A 17,404-nucleotide genomic window follows, 5' to 3' on the forward strand; every position below is an offset into this window, starting at 1 on the left:
GTATATATTTTTCACTTAATCTTCTACAAATACATGACGCCTACGGGCGCGTTAATCAAATTATTTGAAGCCTCTCTTTTTTACTTGCTTTGTGGTTTGTAATGTTTTGTACATACAATTGCAAAGAATTCAATAATTCCTGCTGAGATATTGTTGAAAATATTTTGCATTTACCCTGATCTCAGTTGGGTCTATGGGTTACACTCCTGTGGTTTTCCTATACTGTACATTGAAGAAGGCATGCTCTTTCTTGCTAAAAATATCCTTCTTTTAATACCCTATCAGTGATGGCATGTATCCTTGCTCCTACCTCAGAAGTGGTGTTGTAGTTCAGCTTAGTGTAGTGCTCCTCTACTTACAATTGTCTCAAAAGCTCATCACAGTAGAGTTTTTTGTCTAAGACCACAATGCCCCTGCCCGTGTCAGCTGGTTTACTTATAATCTGAAAATTATCATAATAATTGTATTTGCGGTATCTACGACTATTGATAGCCCTGACAATGTCTCTAAGGACAACCTTTTCATAGGTAACAATGTCTGTGGAGTAAGTTTTGGGAGGAGAGCAAAAAGTCGAGGTCCTCCTATGTCCAGTTGGAGGCGATGGGCAGGGTTTGAGCAACAGAACAAAAGGTAGGAGTAGGTGCAATTTGCATACTTCCATATAGCATAATCACCCAAAAGTTCTGTGACATTACGTGGTAACGTGAGACGAGTAGATCTGCATTTAGCACTATTTTCTTAGCATAAAATGCACCCTTGCGTCCAAAATTGGCTCGAGGATGCATTTTGCGATACAAATTCAACACAACATAAACAGCAGCCACTTGCGCTCACTAAATGTGCTCTTGAGGCGGGATGTTTTTGCCCCAAATTACTCTTAATTACGTGAGCGGACATAATCAAGTTATTAATAGTAATTCTGCATCAAAGAGTAATGAGGAATTACTGAAATTACTTGGATTACTCTGGCATAATTGAAATTTCACCCAGCCCTAACTACATGATGATCAGACCTGTTCACTTCAATTGGGGTAAGAGAATCTAGTTTTTAAAGTCTTAAACTGCCAAGTCAAGAGTCTTTCCTTCAGATTAGATGGCTATCCTTGGTGTTATATGGTAATATCAATTCATATATCACCCTTCTGACCACACTAATAATAAGATAACACTCAGTGGTCAGCAGCCTATTGTGGTTCATAAAGGTGGCATAATTACTCCATTATACTGCTTAATCTTCTTATACTTCCATCATAAGACACATCTGCTATGGGTCTTTTCCATCACCCAGTACTCAGCAGCCCATAACAACCAGGCATCGCTAACTGAACTTGCGAGGAATACATACCTGTGGACAAGCATTGCTAACATGCCTTCATGCAGAGGACATAGCGCTGAGCTCAGCTTTTGTAAAGTTTTTATTAATAGTAAAAAGGGCCAGTAAGATTAATTTGAGATGTCATATTACGGACCTCAGCTTTTGTAAAATTGTATTAATAGTAAGAAGGGAAGTAGAATTACAAGATTAATTTGAGATCAAGGCGTGATGTAATATAGGATATATATAATAGGAAACGTTGTATTATGAAATCTGAACTATTAAGTCCTGTTATAGTTAACTATAAAGATGAAATTGATCAGTTTATTAAATGCATGTTTTTTAACAGTTTTAAATCAAACTTGTATTAATAATATATTTATTATAATAGGGATTATTGTTACTATATTGTAAGATTTTAATTAATCAAACAATAAATATAAATTGAAATTAAACTGGGCTGGAATAATATACTGCTGACCAATCGGAGGACTCTGATCTACACCACTACTGCAGGTCTGAACTAGTTAGGAAATATCAGAGCTTCTTTACATCTCACAATGGCAATGATATATGGGATAAAAGTTAAAAAAGACCATCCTGGCAACCCTCCCAAGCATTTCGCTCTCCAACAATGCCTGCTCAGGACCATACATTTTCAACAAAGTATCTCAGATTGGACAACCCAATGCAATAACCAGCTAATTGGACTATAACCATCAGAAATACCATTAAGGAACCTGCAGATCTGCTCACATCTGCCAGTTTACTAAAAAATTGCATATCTTGCTGCCTATGCACACAAGCACTTCAGGGACAGTAGGCGCTATGTAAATGTAGAATATAGTAATATTCACAGGCACGTTTTCCCATATTTGATCATGTTAGGTTCGGATCTTCATATAATGTTTGCATTGTTTTCACCAGGTGCCCTTTCATATGCTGAACTGGGAACATGCATCAAGAAATCGGGTGGACACTATACATACATCCTGGAAGCTTTTGGGCCTTTACTTGCTTTCGTCAGAGTGTGGGTGGAGCTCCTTGTAATCCGGTAAGCATGACTGACTCTCTCTCGCTCGTTTACTTTGTAGGTGTGCCAAAAACAAAAAAAGGCTTGACCGAATGTGAAAACTTGAATATTACTTTTCGTTTTATTGTCAGAACAACTCAAACTTGTAATCTTTTTGTTTCTTTCAGGAGATTGTTTGAATTCAGGATGTTAATGTTTATAATTTGACTTTCCCTATTTCTGTTTCGAACTCTATACCTTAGAACGTGTATGCGCCAATATAAGCGCAGCTTTCACAAATCGGTAATTAGTGTCTAAGTATTGAGTGTAGAATTCTTTTAACCCCTTCGGTGCTCATGACGGAACGGTTCCGTCATGAGCCACGGTTGAGCTGTGCTCATGACGGAACCGTTCCGTCATGACCACGCCCGCGCAAGATTCCGTCAGCACAGCGGCGGAATCTGCGCAGCATGGAAGGGGTTAAAGATTGGGGCATCGAAGTTCTTTATAGTGAGTTCCCATTAATTTAATTTATGATTACATTAGCTGTTTGTACTGCTTGACAATCGCTGTTATTTAGAATCAGTTGTTAATAACAAGTGCAAAAATACCCTCGCATAAACGCTGATGTATCATAATGTTATGCAACAAAAAGAGTAAAAGGATAGAGTAACAAAAAGTAGACCAAAAGTACAAACGTAACAAGTAGACCACAAAAAGGAAAAAAGATTAACCTATGCAGATAATTTGTATCCTAATTTGGTGCTCTTCCCTAGTGAGAACAAGTGCAGTACTAGTGTGTTGAAAGAGACCTGGGGAAAAGGCCAGTCACTAGGTCACAGCTTTCCAAACTTTTTATGTTGGTGACACACCTTTTAGACAATCTTCTTTTAGCAACACGGTAAAGCGAGCGAACGCAGCGAGTGAGCCCGAACCACCTAAGGGGGGCTCGCGGGGTTCTCCCTCCGAGAAATATTTGAAAAAGTAGTGGGCAAATGGTGCATTTTCAAGCAAATTTGAGAAAGCAGGAAGGTTAATAAAGCAATTGTGAATCTGTTCTAACAAAGACAGTGACTGGCAAAACTGAGTGTAAGCAAGGTTAGGTTTGTGCATGAAACAAGAATGTAATCATGCACACATTGACACATGCCCCAGTGATTTACGGCACAAAAAGTGCGGGTGCACATGTAGCTGAGCAGTCATAGGGTGGTAAGGATGTAACACAGGTTATTTGAACATGGTGTCCTGCGCCAGCGCTGTGTCACACATTTTTCTTTCGTGGAGCAAGAAGTGCATAGCTTTCATGCTACCATGGTACCACTGATCCACGAGTTCATGTTTTGCACCGGCAAGAGAAGTGTCTCTGCATGCTATCTGAACTAGAACGGGGCAAGACTTTACAGGCGACTGCAGATATGCACCTCTGTCTGTAAATGGCTCTCACTCTTCTGAGCTCGCATTCTCTCTGTGTAGTTCTCTCTCTCACCCCCCACACACACATACACACGCACATTCCCTCTCCTCTCATACACACATATACTCGCACACTCTCTCTCTATCACTCTTTCATATGCGCACACACACACACATACACTCACTCCCTCTCAGACACACGTACAGATAGATTCACACACACATACACTCTCTCACACACACACACCCTCGCTCTCTTCCTCACACACAAACACACGCACTCTCACACAAACACTCACTCACACTTGCACTCTTTCCCTATCTCGTTCACATGCACATTCTCCCTCTCACTCTCTCTCACTTTCTCCCACACAAACACTCAGATAATATGCTCAATATTGATCATATCATGCAAACATTAGCAATCATAGCTGGGCATTAATAATAACAATGGCCTTCAGTGGGCATTGAGTGTTGTTTCTGCGGACCTGCAAATGGCGATTACTAGCCCACACCACCTCCCTTGAGTAAGCATCAGACTGCTCTGCAACGCTACCCTCTGATAGTCAGGCGCTGCAATTGGGTGTTTGGTTACCAGTGAAGGACAAATGTAGTCATATTATTTGTGCAGGCCTCACAGATGCTGCCTCGTTTTCCAACAACACTCATCACAGAGATGAAGGAGTCCATCATGTGCTCCAGGTCATTGTGTAATGGAGAAATTGATGTTCCCTAGCTGCATAGCATTTTCTCCTCTATGAGAAGGCTGTGGCTGCTGACTCTCCTCCTTCATAACCTCTGATATGTCAGCTAGTGAGTCATCAATATCTGGAGCCAAGAACAGGTGTCTTTGATAGTCTGTGTCAAGTTCTGATCTGGGCTCAGGCACCTGTGGAATCCTTCCAATATGTCCGCCAGTGTTCTACATTCCCTTTTACAAGACATGTAACAATCTGCCAGAACCAAACTTATACCCCAGTCTGCACCACTTCCCTCCCCTCTCCTCACTTTCCCTCTCCTCTCCTTTCCACTACTCTCTCTCCGCTCCTCACTTCACCTCTCCGCCCCCTGATTCCCAAGTTAAGCGCTACTTTATGAAAATAACACATGCGTTGCAGGCAAATGAATCACAGTGCAGATCTCAGTGAAGTGATAAGCATTTGAAGGTAATTGAGTTAAACTGAATGAGGAGCCTTTGGGCGGATGTTGCTCCTTTACCAGCGTTAAAATATACATGCGTCAAGTATTCAACGCGAAAGCCATGATGCCGCTTATGACACTTTGAAATCACATTCGCATTGTCCTAAACATAATTTCCAATTAGGCCTTCAGCATACTCAAAGCATAATTAGCAATTAGTTAACGCTAATGTGAGGAATATTTCACTACGTAGTGCGACATGTTGCTTAGTAGTATCAGTGTGACTGATCCACACAAGCTTCAAATGTGTGCGAGTGTATTTTAATTTAGGGCCGGGCCTTAGCTCAGTTTAATGTCTCAGGCACCGTTAACAATAAATGGTCGATACTAAAGAAACAAACATACAGAGGCCAATGCATTAATGCTGTTGGCATAAAATTAATATGGCGCCAATCTCAGAGGTATAGTTTGTATCCCCTGGTGCTAAGTTAGCTAACTAGTATGGCGCCAATCTCGTAGGTGTAGTTACAACTTCACCTCCGAGATTCGCGCCATACTAGTTAAGTAACCTAGCACCAGGGGATACAAACTACACCTCTAAGATTGGAGCCATATTAATTGTATTCCATCAGCGTTTTTAAATGTTGAAATCTCACTTACCGAGTTCCTGGGATGGCGGTAGAGGTGGCTCCGTGGCCACTGCATCACAACAAGGCCGCGTGCTCAGAAGCGCTTCGGGCAGAGCCGTGAGCAGCGCTGCAGCACTCCCGGAGGGGTCAATACTTCCACTGGCCTCTCGCTGGTTAAATCCAGGCCCGCGTCAGTCCGCCGCTGAGACCGCCGCTGAGACTTGGACAATGCCCCACTGAGCCTTGGTATAGCGGAATCGAGCTCCGAACCATGAGGCTCCGCTCCGCTGCTGCTCCACCTTCCGCCTTGCACGTCGCACTCACACGTCCTGACTCAGGCTTTTGGCTTGCATTCCCCTAATATCGGCCCGCAGATGTAGACGTCATCGTATCGCGCGACACACCCACACAGTTTGGAAAGCACTGCACTAGGCCCTTGTAGGGGGCTACTAAGGGCTGGCGCAGAGTTGTAGTCGACACAATGCAGGCAAAGAAGGCTGGATAGGGAGTTTACCGAGAATTACAGAAGGAGAAAATGCTTATGTTTGAGGCAAAAAAAGAGTAATCCGCAATCATTGTGGTTGGGTTAGTATCATCTTTAGGAACTGCCCCCATTGCACTGGTAAATAATTTGCTCTGCGGCCTTCCTACTCCCAGTGTGTGGGGAGGCAATGTGTCCATTGGGGGACCTTCCATGATCACATTCACTAGTGGGTACATCAACCGTGTGCTAATGGTGTAGTTTAGCACACATTATGGCTGGCACTATGTTTTTGTTTATTTTGGGGTACTTTCTGTCAATTTGTTTGGGTTTTATGCTTAACAACATAGCACAGAAAGATACTTCATCAGGAACTAAGAGACACCTGGCTTCCTGCAGGTGACATTCAGGCAGATTACTTTACAGCGCTACTCTGGCTGGGAATTCCCATCCATGGATAACTGACCTGGTGACTAACTGTGGTGGGGCTATTGGACATTCTTCTTCTGAATGTGGTTGCCATGGCTACTGCAGATGGCACCTTTTACTTTGATGTTCGCTTTTTTTAACACAAACTTAATTGCATTTTCATCAGTATTAGGCATTACAGGAGACTGACTTTTAAAAAACAAATGCGTACAATCGGATGAAGACAATAGGATGTATACAGTGCCCTGGGCGTGGCATTTAGTCTCAGTCTCGGGAATGCCAAGGAAAGAAGAAACCATGATTAGCTAACATAATCAACCCTTTACTTTGATGTTGGTTACACTCAGGAAAACAGAAAATCATTTATCACCCATCAGTAGGCGAGTTCCTTGCTGCAGTCGGGACGGTTTGTGAAGAAAAGGCCTACCTAATTGCCCCTGTGTAATGGAAGGTAGGCAGGGTTAAAGAAAGGGCTCACTTTTCCAAAATGGCTGACAAATGTTAGGCCACATGCAGATGCATTGTGCAAGATTTACAGAAAAAGTAAGATGGAAGGACAGGGACGGAAGACTAGTGAAGGGGTAACATCAAACTAATCTGCAAGATCCACGACTGTGTTAGTAATTTTATTAGTTGTGGGAGTGAACTGGTAAACATATGGCTGGACTAGGTAGGCATGGAGTTCTGTTATTGTCTTGGAGAGCTAGTCGGCCAATGCTAGAGTTCGAAAGACTGCGAGTAGAACGATCAGGAAAGGCCAAGACAACAGTAGTAGGTAGCAAAAAATGGTGGCGAGTTCTATTCAGGTGCATCAATTAGGAAATATATTTTAAAGCACTGCCTGTGTGCAGCTTGGAAACATAGGGCAAAAAAGGGCTTACTAGCACTGGAGGGTTGAGAAAGAGCACCTACTTAGGAATGTAAACATAGGCCCCAGCCAGTCAGAGCATGTGCCATGTGAGAACCAGAGATGGACAAAGAGTATCCGGCACAGGCATTTGGAGCATACAAGTGTGAGGGGTTAGGATTGCCATTCTTCCACCCAGTTACTCACAAAGTAGTAATGTATGTGAGTAACATGCATTGCCCTACACTATAAAGATATATACATTGGTGCGGGATAAGTTGTTCCTGTTGCAGATGGTCTCACACATCGTGAAGCTCTTTCTCCTACATATGAGAGATAGCTTCTATTTCCCGACATATAAAATAAATGTGGAGGCTTTAGTTTGTAATATTAAAAAAAAAAAAGAAGATTTTTAATGTAAGCAAATTTTAAAACCACCTGTGAATTACAATGCATTGTAACTTGATACATTCCTGGATTCTTGGAATTAGCTTCCAATTGCACTAAATAAACATAAAACATTAAATACCTCCTTAATGAAAACGAATTCCCAATAAAAATAAAGGTCGGACGAAAAAGAGCTAGAAAGCTGTTTGTCCCTTTATTAGTTTGCAGAGCTGGCCTTCACATGTGAACAATTAGAACAGGTAGACTATAATAAGGAAATGAGATTCATACCGTTATTGCAGTTTTTCATTGAATAGTGTTTCATGTGCGCATTTGGCATGGAACCCTATAGCCCAGCATATTTCAACGTTAACTACCAGTGTTTGTGAAAGCTGATAATAATTATGCTAAGGCAAACAGCAGGATATTGCCATCACTCCTTGAGAAAGGCGGTGTATATTTTAGTTTTCTGTAGTGACATCATTGAATGAAATATCCCTTGTCACCATGACTGGCCATTATTTCCATAAGAGTGAGTTCTTCATTTTTAATAGAAGAAGCAACACCAGGCCTTTTTTTAAGTGAACAAATGTCGCAATAATGTGGTGGTGAGTCACAATTGCGGTATGACTGCTGGATCGCTGCATAGTTTTATTGTAATGCAGGATTTAGGGACTGGCCAGGGCCTCCCAGATTTAGCCCGACAGGATCCCCGCCAAATCTTTCACTGCATAATGTCTAAGCAGGAGGTCACGTCATAACAATGGGAGTTGGGCTGTTTGTGTCAAGAGTGCTGCACATGCCCCCAGGTACCAAACCTTGGTGCCAGACAGCTGTGGAAACCTATGTGCTACAGCACTTCATTCTGCTTCTCTCCTGTGGAGATGTGGGGAGGAGGTTACAGAACAACTCAAGTGACCTCAGATCTTCATCTCATGGAAGGGGAAACACACATCCCAGTGATGGATAGACAGTAGGCCGCTACTTCTAATGCTCTCTCAGCCTCAAATCTCATTCAAACCAGCCAGGAGAGCATTACAGTTTGTTAAGAGCCAAGAATGCTCCATTTTTTACAACTAATTGCAAGGCAAGACGACGTGGGCTTGGGACATAACATAACAACATAACATTACAATTATTTGTAAAACTCGCATTCAGTTGCGGGTATCTTGGTTTGCTGCTGCATAACAGAGGTTTACCCAACTCAATGGAACCCACTTTCTTGATTTTGGGAGGATGAAAGGCTGAGTGGCTACTCCGCAATTTGAACCTGAAACTATGAGTTCATGCACAGTGGGTGCTTTGGAAAGCTGAAGCAACCGAGCATGATAGCAACAGGATACCAAAGGATGGGCATGCTTTGCTGATAATGAAGCTACCTCAAATGCTCACCATATCTCAATTGTGGCCAGAAAAATCCCAAGGCTTTTGTTGCTGTTCAAATACAACCTTTCAAAGTAATCTGGAAATCACTGTTCTTAGGTTGTGCTAGCAACAGGGTTGTTGAGATGTAACATTTCGACTGAGCAATTGCACGTGGAAAATATGTAAAATAGAAAAAAGAGACAGCATGGAATGTTATAACATTCGAAATACCACACCCAACATTGCATTCAGTGTCAGTGCAGAAATCACATAAGCCTGTTATAAATCTATTTGGCAGTGGAAAGGAAAAAAGCATGAATATAAGTGCTCATCTAAAATGAGGTTTGTACTACCATCTTTCACCTAGATGTTTCCGACTACACAGAAGAGCTGGTACTTCTAGGCTCATTAACATCTAGATGTATATTTGTAAATATTTTCCTGTTTGACTCTTTGCCATTTAATATTTGGATGAATTCAGGTAACTGCACATATAAAACCAAACTTTTGCTCTGCACAAACTGGCAGGTGAGTCCTTCATATTTCTTTTTACTTCGCCATCTTTTCCAGAAATCCCTGAATTTAGCATTTCAACAGTATTTTGGAAATGAGTAACCCCAGGAGAACTCCGTGTAATTTCCTGTGTAAAAATAACATGTTATCATGATGAATGCCGATTTGGACCTTGCGTCTGGCATATTTTGCACTAAAAATAGTGTGAAATCACGTGGAAAGTGACACACACAAAGGCCAATTTGAAGGGTTTGTCACTCCAAACTGCAGCCTGCTCCTCCCTGCCTCTTTCCCTACATAATTTCACTCCAGGTTGATTCTCTTCTTACCCACCTAGCCCTTTTCTTTACCAATATATTTAATGTCTGTCTTGTTTTCCTGCCCCTCTGTATTTTTTATTTTTTTAATCCTGCCTGTATGCTTTTTTTGTCACCCTACATCCTCCAGTCATGGCAGACACAGACTTTTCAGGGCTGGATTGTTTCAGGTACCGGTTTTCTTCTGTCTGATGTACAGGCAACTGTTTCCATAAATCACAATGTCATCACACTCTGGAATATACGGTAGGAAAGTGCCCTCAAGAGACGCCACCTTCTCAGGAGGAAAACGCCAAAGATGCTAACAAGCTCCTAACTGCTGAATGAAAATGTCAAAGGGTTGAGGAGAACCAGGAATCCTGACTCCAATACTGGAAATCTTCAGGAGTACAAAGTAAGTGGAGTAAGTAATTCCAGTAAGGGGTGGGAGCAAAGAAACCTGCAAAGCAACATGCCTTTGTTATGACACACCCTCCAACTAGAGTGCAGCCTTTATATGGGAAAGGAACGTGAAAAGGATATTACATCAAAACATCATATGACAGTAAACATGATGGAAAAGGAAAAAGAAAAGAAAGAATGAAAACCTGACTTGGACGAGCTGTAGGTCAGCTTCATAAGGTATCTGGAAATCTACAGACAGATGACTGCCATTTTGAAGCTGGAGGAGCAAGTAGCAGCAGATAAAAGCCAGAAGCAGCATTGAAGGTGGACCCAGGTGAGAGAAATTCACAGCCTGCTGCCGTGGACTTTATGTGCAATGTACAGTGGTTCTCAGGCATGCCGGTGGTGGATACTCCACAACCTCAACACAGACTCCAAGAGAAAGGTCTGTTGGAAGTTAGCCAGCTTGGCTGCGTCAGGCCAACATTGAGATGTTTGTAGTGGCCTTTTGCTGTTGTTGCAGTTAGAGAAAAAGGAGGAGGCATTTGGTCCTTCAACCTCATCTCAGCCAGCTGAACTGCAGAGACTCAGCCCAGCCTCCCTTAAGCACCATGTTACGCCTCTACTTCCACACCCACTGCCAAAGACAAACCTACAAAGGGTTGGTTGAGTTGGCTGAATTGATGCTGTTGATGTTGTTGCTTTACAACTATGTGTGTCTTGGTTTGACAATTGTTCTCCCAGTGGCAGGTGCTACTGCTGCAGTTTCAACATGCTTCTGGACTTGGGCAAGGCCGAGCGCTAAATAGCGTGTGCCGCCATTATGGCGGTCGGACCTGTCCCCGGGGGAAAGGAGGAGGTGGGAGCACTCCCACCTCCCCCTAATATGGGGTCCAATAGGCGGCATCCTGCGGGGCGTGAACCGGAAGCACATTAGTGCTTCCGGTTTATACGGGCATCCAGCGTGGGGGTCCGGCCGGTTTAGACCGGCCTGGCCCCCGTGCCCCCCCCTTTAAAAGGGGGTGTGGGGAGCAGAACAGTCTCTTGTTCTATGCTCCCCATGGGCACAGCACCCGGGCCACCAGCGGCCCGTAATGTATTGGTAAGCATAGTCTTCGGTCCTTAGCGGTCAGAACCATGTAACTACAGGGGCAGTGACAACCGGTAGGTAGGCTGTCGGGGTGCGGGGGCCGGGGGAGTCATTCTCTCCAGTGGGCCTGTGGCCACCCCCGCACGCGCATGCGCATCAGGGCGCAAGTATGCAGAATTTCTGCAGCCCCCGTTATGGAGTTTAAGGCACAGGACGTAGGGGGGGCTGGGGGAAAGTATCCGTCCGATAAGCTGTACCCCCTGCGCAAGCCGACTCCGGCGAAGTAATTTCTCGTAGTTTGCTGGGATCTGGAGGCTGCCAGTCATTGACCTTGCCGTAGGCTCTAGAGGGGACACGCAGAAAGTGAATATATGCATTGTTAGATTTACGGTAGGAGTGTCGTGTGTATTAGAGTTAAGGATAGCCATGTGACATCATCTGTCTAACAATGTATCTTGCCTTTCTGCGTAATTGTACATAATGTTAATAAATGATGTTTTTTAATTTTGCAATAAATACGGCCGGGGGGTTACACCCCCTAATCCAAAAATTGGTGTGGTCTCAATACTTGCCTTGAAGGAGGGAGGGAGGGAGACCTCATCCAGACAAGGGCTGTGGGTACCAAAGGTAAAGAGGGGATTTGGGGGGAGTACCAGGCCATATGAAGCCACAACCGTGCTCAGCAGAGGGTGGTGAAGAAGAGCACATCAATTCTTCTCTCGTCTTGAATTTACAGTCTTTCAAATTACACTTCAATCACTTTCTTGACAATCTAATTCTTGTAACAGAAGACATGCATTGCTAAAAAGGAATGAAAGTGCATAGCTTCTTTTATATTTCTTGGATTTAGTCACACAGCTATACTTTTCAGAGGACATGATCTCTTGTTGCAGCTTGAGATATATATCCAGTCGAAGGATTAAGATATCGACCAAACCATCTGCCTCTACATTGACATTGCTATATTATTCTTCCACCTTATAAAAATTTGCCTGCACCAAGTTCAGCGATGGGATGGCTTGACTTATGGTACGATCCACCTCACTGTCTTTCTGTGTCAAAATCTCAAAATGTAGTAGCATTTAAATCAGGCACTTTATTAGCCCCCATTTTCTAGCCTCCATTGGCATAGAATTAGCATCTGCATCCCCCCTATTGTATCACATGATCACTGGTAGACCTGTATTGCTTAAACAGGTGTGTGTGGCTTCTAGAAGGTGGAGTTTCCATAGGTTGGATCACCTTGTGAATGTTTTATGTGAAAGCTACTAGTTTAGTGAATGATGTTCAAATGCGTCCTGCATTCGAAGCATTAGATGAAATGTGTGTAACTCCTGCAACAGGTAATCATCCTATTGTGGACTACTCCTGCTTTTTTGATGATGTCTGCTCTTTGTTATATCATTGCTGCTATTGCAATAAGAAGAAACTATGCACTTTAACTGTATAGTGCGAAGGGCTTTTTTATTGAATTCTGCTCATTGGTCTCCTTGTCTTACTGTTGTCGTTTCTATGCAGTGAATTACACAAACTTTATTTTGTGCTTTTATGGTCACAGATATGGCACAATAAAGATATTTTGATTTGACTTGATGAAGTTCTAGACAATTAGTTTGATGCATTGAGCTAAACATTGCACTCTGAAGTATCATCCATCTCTTTATGTTTAAGTTTGTGAGACAATTCATCTTTTCTTTGTGATCCTCTAAATTGTCTGCTGACAAGTGCTACTGGTTCTTGAATTCTGCACTTTGTGTCACTGCTGTCCAGGCCGCACTGTATGCGCTTTGACTCCTAAAACATGGTGAAATTGTCTTATTCAGAACTGGAATATTTGTATTTCCAGAAAGGCCATAGTGTATGTTGGAGGATGATACACCAGTGGCATGGAAAGTTAAATGCTCAATGTGGACTGCAACACACACTGTTCCATTCAATAGGTTGAGAAAGAAAACATTGTTTCAGCCCTACCTTGGTAGCCTGACTGCTGCAGGTTTTTAAAATGCTGCCAAACATTTCCAAATAATTATTTTTTAAAGGAAAGTAACCTACTTTGTAATACTAAGTACGTCACCCCTGCGTAGGCACTGCATCTCACAAGGTAGGGTGCCTAGAATTTAAAAGTGGTACATGCTAGAATATTAGTGTTGCTACCCAAAAGCTATTTTCACTGAAAAGGTCCGTAGCTATTCTATGATAAAATGTTAATGAAATTCTAGGTTTGGGGTAAGGTGTTGAAACACTATTTTCAATATTTACTAATAAGTTCAATTCCCTTGCAAAGTCAAATGTTCGATAAACATTTAGGAAAGGTAACTTTTAAAAAGTTAGACTTTGTCTGCCTCAGCACCAGTAAGCTAATTAGCATTAGCCTGCCAGCAACAGGCCCTTGTTAGTGCTTCCCCTTAATGAGGTGTGAAAACTATTCCCAGAGTAGAAATGTTAGCTAAGTCTTTTTGGTAGAAAGACCTTAGTGTGAATAATGTGATTTCTCTCAGCTCTAGATGTGCGGCTGAAGAGGGTTAAGGAACTTCATAAACTTGAAAGGGACCAGAATGAGGCCTGTCTCTTCATAGTTAAGTGTAAAGGGAGACCTAGGGAGGAGGAATCTTTGTTCCCTGCGCCAACGGTAGCCAGCTTAACATGAGCTCAGTGGGAGAAGTTGTGGTCTCAGAACCAGTTTGATGGGAGAGGAAGGGACTGTTCATTTCTCTAAACACATCCCTTTGATGGGACACCAGAAAACTCAAAGGGCAGAAAAGTACTAACATGTTGGACTTCACTCAAAATAGTACACTGTGGAATAGTTTACAGTAAGGCAAACAGAATGTGCTGTTAATTTGGTGAACGGTGGCCCTGGAACCTTTTTTTAATTGGTTAAGAAGTATACAGGAGTCACCACCAACCACTGCTACTGAATCCTACAAAAGTGGAACCTCACCCACAGCTCAGCAGAAAACATATAAACTGAGGAGCTGACGAGAACAGACCTGTGCAGGGATTTGAGGAGCTATAGAAATTGATTGCAGGGTTTTTATTGTGTTGTATTTTCACTTTTCAATTGTAAAAAGGGCTATTGGGTGCATGTAGATAATAAACAGCAATGGCAATAAAATGAAACCAGGTGGGACTAAATAGGAGTACTCTTTTCGTGATGATTTGAGAAAGAAAATGTTATGTTACGTACCATTTGTTTGAACCACGCCAAAGCAATTCCTTTAATCCTTGTATCAGATTGTTTTTTTATGTCGAATATTATGACTAAATGTGTCAAATGTGGCCAATAGGTCCTGAAGAACAAGATCTCCTGGACCTCTGGAATCAATCTTCCTCTGTAGGTCTTCTGGAGACTTCAATGCACTCTGTACTATGGCCTGGTCAGACCCTGCTTACTGAGTATATAAGAGATGTTTTGTTCAATTATTTCTTAAATTTGTAAATAAGCTAGTTTCTCAAAAAGTGAGATAGATAAAGGAGAAGGGATATTGGCAGGTAATTATTAAGATTTGCAGTGTTTAATGTGCCATCTGCAGTGGATTTGACAATATTACTACTATTGTCAGTGGCAACAGATTCAATGCTGGGAGTTTTGGGTTGAAGCCTTTTGCTGACTGAGGTACTGAATGCTTCCAGGATGTTGGCAGGTATGTATACCTTCTCCATGGAAATATTGTAATGGTTACATGCCAACAAAAAATAATCAACATTGGTGCTACTGGTGGCTAGACTTTGCTTAACCCCCTTAAAACATACTCCGTGTACAGTGTAGTCTGTAGCCTGACAACAAGTCAACGTATCTGAAGTGAGATGGTTAGAATACACAGTGCTCTCCTTCATTGCATCAGCAACTAATACCGACATTTGTTAATTCAGAATATCCCAATATATACAAAGGGCCCCCACATATTCCAGAAACTCTTCTCTTTTCCCCCAAAGAAATTTCCCATTGTATAAATGAACCATTTGGTGGTTTTGGTGATATGGTGTATCCTTGATGAAAAAAGCCTTGGTAGTTGTTTGTGTTTATTGTTTTGTGATGAATCTCCCACCTCAAACGACCCCAAAGGAGGTAGGATGATGTTTGGACACTTAGGAGTGACCATGACATCCCCTATTTTCTTTCTGAAGTTGCTGTGGGCAATGTGTCGACGCTAGGAGTGACAGGGCTGCTTCTCGTGATGACAACAATGTCTCCGTCATCATCACTTCCTTCTATCTGTTAATTTGCTTCTGTCAGCAACAGCCGTCTTTTTACTTGCTATTCCCACAGGATTAGATGCTGAATTTTCATATGGCCCAATTGGTTCCTGGTACCCTAATATCCGCTTGGGTTCCCATGGGGCACAGATCTGCATCAAACTATGAAATCTGCAATGTGGTCCTCTTCATGCAGAGTATATGTTCAGAAGTTGTAAACCAGGGAGGGGAGATTCCTTGTATAGCCAAAACCAGATGTTGTGGTGGAGTTAGGTTGCGTTCTCTTTTCCATGGGGCAGGCTGCAACTGTGGTAGGGTTTGTTGCTGTTGGTTTTTGTGCTTTTTAAAAGATGGAAGCAGGTGGTGGTGGTACAGGAGCAGGTTGTTTAGAAGTGATAAGAGCTGACTTAGGGCCACTAAATGAACAATCTTTGATTCATCTTCCTCATTGACAAATGGGCTTCACAGAACCTTCTTTTTCCTTTGTTTCTCAAGGGTTCCCATTCATCTAACCTTCATCTAAGGCCTGGCTTTAAGAAGATGGGCGATTAGTCTTTTGTTTCCTCATAGGAGATAGCAAACATGATGTGCCTGATGTAAGAGCAGTCACAACCATCTGCTTTGCAGCAAGTTCAGCTTCCTGCCATACTCCTTCCTCATGAAGCTTGGATATAGCAGGCTACTGTTGCTGTTCAGTGTCCTTCGAAAATGTGGTTTCCTGCCACAATTCCCTTTTAAATTCACTGGTCACATCCACAGAGGCAGATATTGCAGCACTGAGAGACATTTGCTGTGGTTTTAATGGTTGGGGAAACCCTGTTGATCTAGTGCACATTTGCAGAAAAAGAATGCAGGATTAATGCCAGAGGTGTCAACAGACTTCTTCCATTCACTGGCCACTTTTTAGGCAGCAGCCTTTTTCTTAAGTGGCATCTTCTTCACTTCCTCTTGGTCAGCAGCATGACCAGTAGCACTTAAAAGGGCAATCTCCGGAAGCTTCTCTAAACTAATTCATAGACTTCTCTCCATCCTAGGCTCAGCGTCATTCACCTGCAAGCAATATCATAAAAGAAGGAAGACAGTCAGACCTGACCATTCTAGTTAATGCAATACATCATCATATCAATACTATACCCTGGTGTTAACTAATTGCTTTGTTAGGCAAACCACTACCTAGAAAAAAGTCATTGAAAGTCAACAAAAAGTTACATTATAAGAACCTGGTGTTCCTCCAGGTCCCTGGGAACATCAATGAGAGCAAGAGGGAGACTGGTGAAAAGCAATAACATAAATAAAAATAGTATTAGCCGTGGACTACAGACCACTGCAACCAACCCACAAGCACAGTATATTAATAGGAAATGTATATGAATAAAAATAGAATATGAGCAACCTAAAGGGCAATAACACATGAAATACTTCCACCAAAAGGCTTTCAAAAGTCTGGTTTCATATAATGGTGGAAGCATATGGCTTCACAATGCAAAAGGCATGGAGAACCAAGACAGTATGGCCGCCTATGAGACACACACTGGCTTTACAAAATGGTGGATGAGCACATGGCAAGGAACAAGGAGGCATTCAGGACAAAGTGAATAGGACTGCCTGACCTGGAGGTCTGTACTCCTTCCTCCACCAACAAACAAATACAGCATTGCAGGTAAAGAGTTGCGGAAATATATACACATTCATGGGCCTATACACCACCAGTAAAGCAGCAACAACAATGTGAAAAATCAAGCGAGACAATAAATAACAGCACAGCCACATGGAAACTGAGAAAACACTTTTAAAAAAATTCCCCAAACAGCCCTGTGCAATGCTTACCCCAGCCAAAGATATCAAAAGCTGTAGAAAATCCACATTATTGAATCATCTCACAAAC

At 42.4% G+C, this 17,404-nt stretch overlaps 1 protein-coding gene across 1 annotated transcript in view; it reads left to right on the forward strand.

Moving 5' to 3' along the window:
- LOC146862282 (cystine/glutamate transporter-like) overlaps positions 1-17,404 on the forward strand; it is a 682,155-nt gene that overhangs the window by 119,802 nt on the left and 544,949 nt on the right. Inside the window, exon 2 of the mRNA XM_085641482.1 lies at positions 2,243-2,369. Coding sequence (XP_085497608.1) covers positions 2,243-2,369 — 127 coding nt within the window. The remainder of the gene's footprint in view (positions 1-2,242; positions 2,370-17,404) is intronic.

The sequence above is a fragment of the Triturus cristatus genome, chromosome 2_2, assembly GCF_964204655.1.
Source record: "Triturus cristatus chromosome 2_2, aTriCri1.1, whole genome shotgun sequence".
In the NCBI taxonomy this organism is placed as follows: domain Eukaryota; kingdom Metazoa; phylum Chordata; class Amphibia; order Caudata; family Salamandridae; genus Triturus; species Triturus cristatus.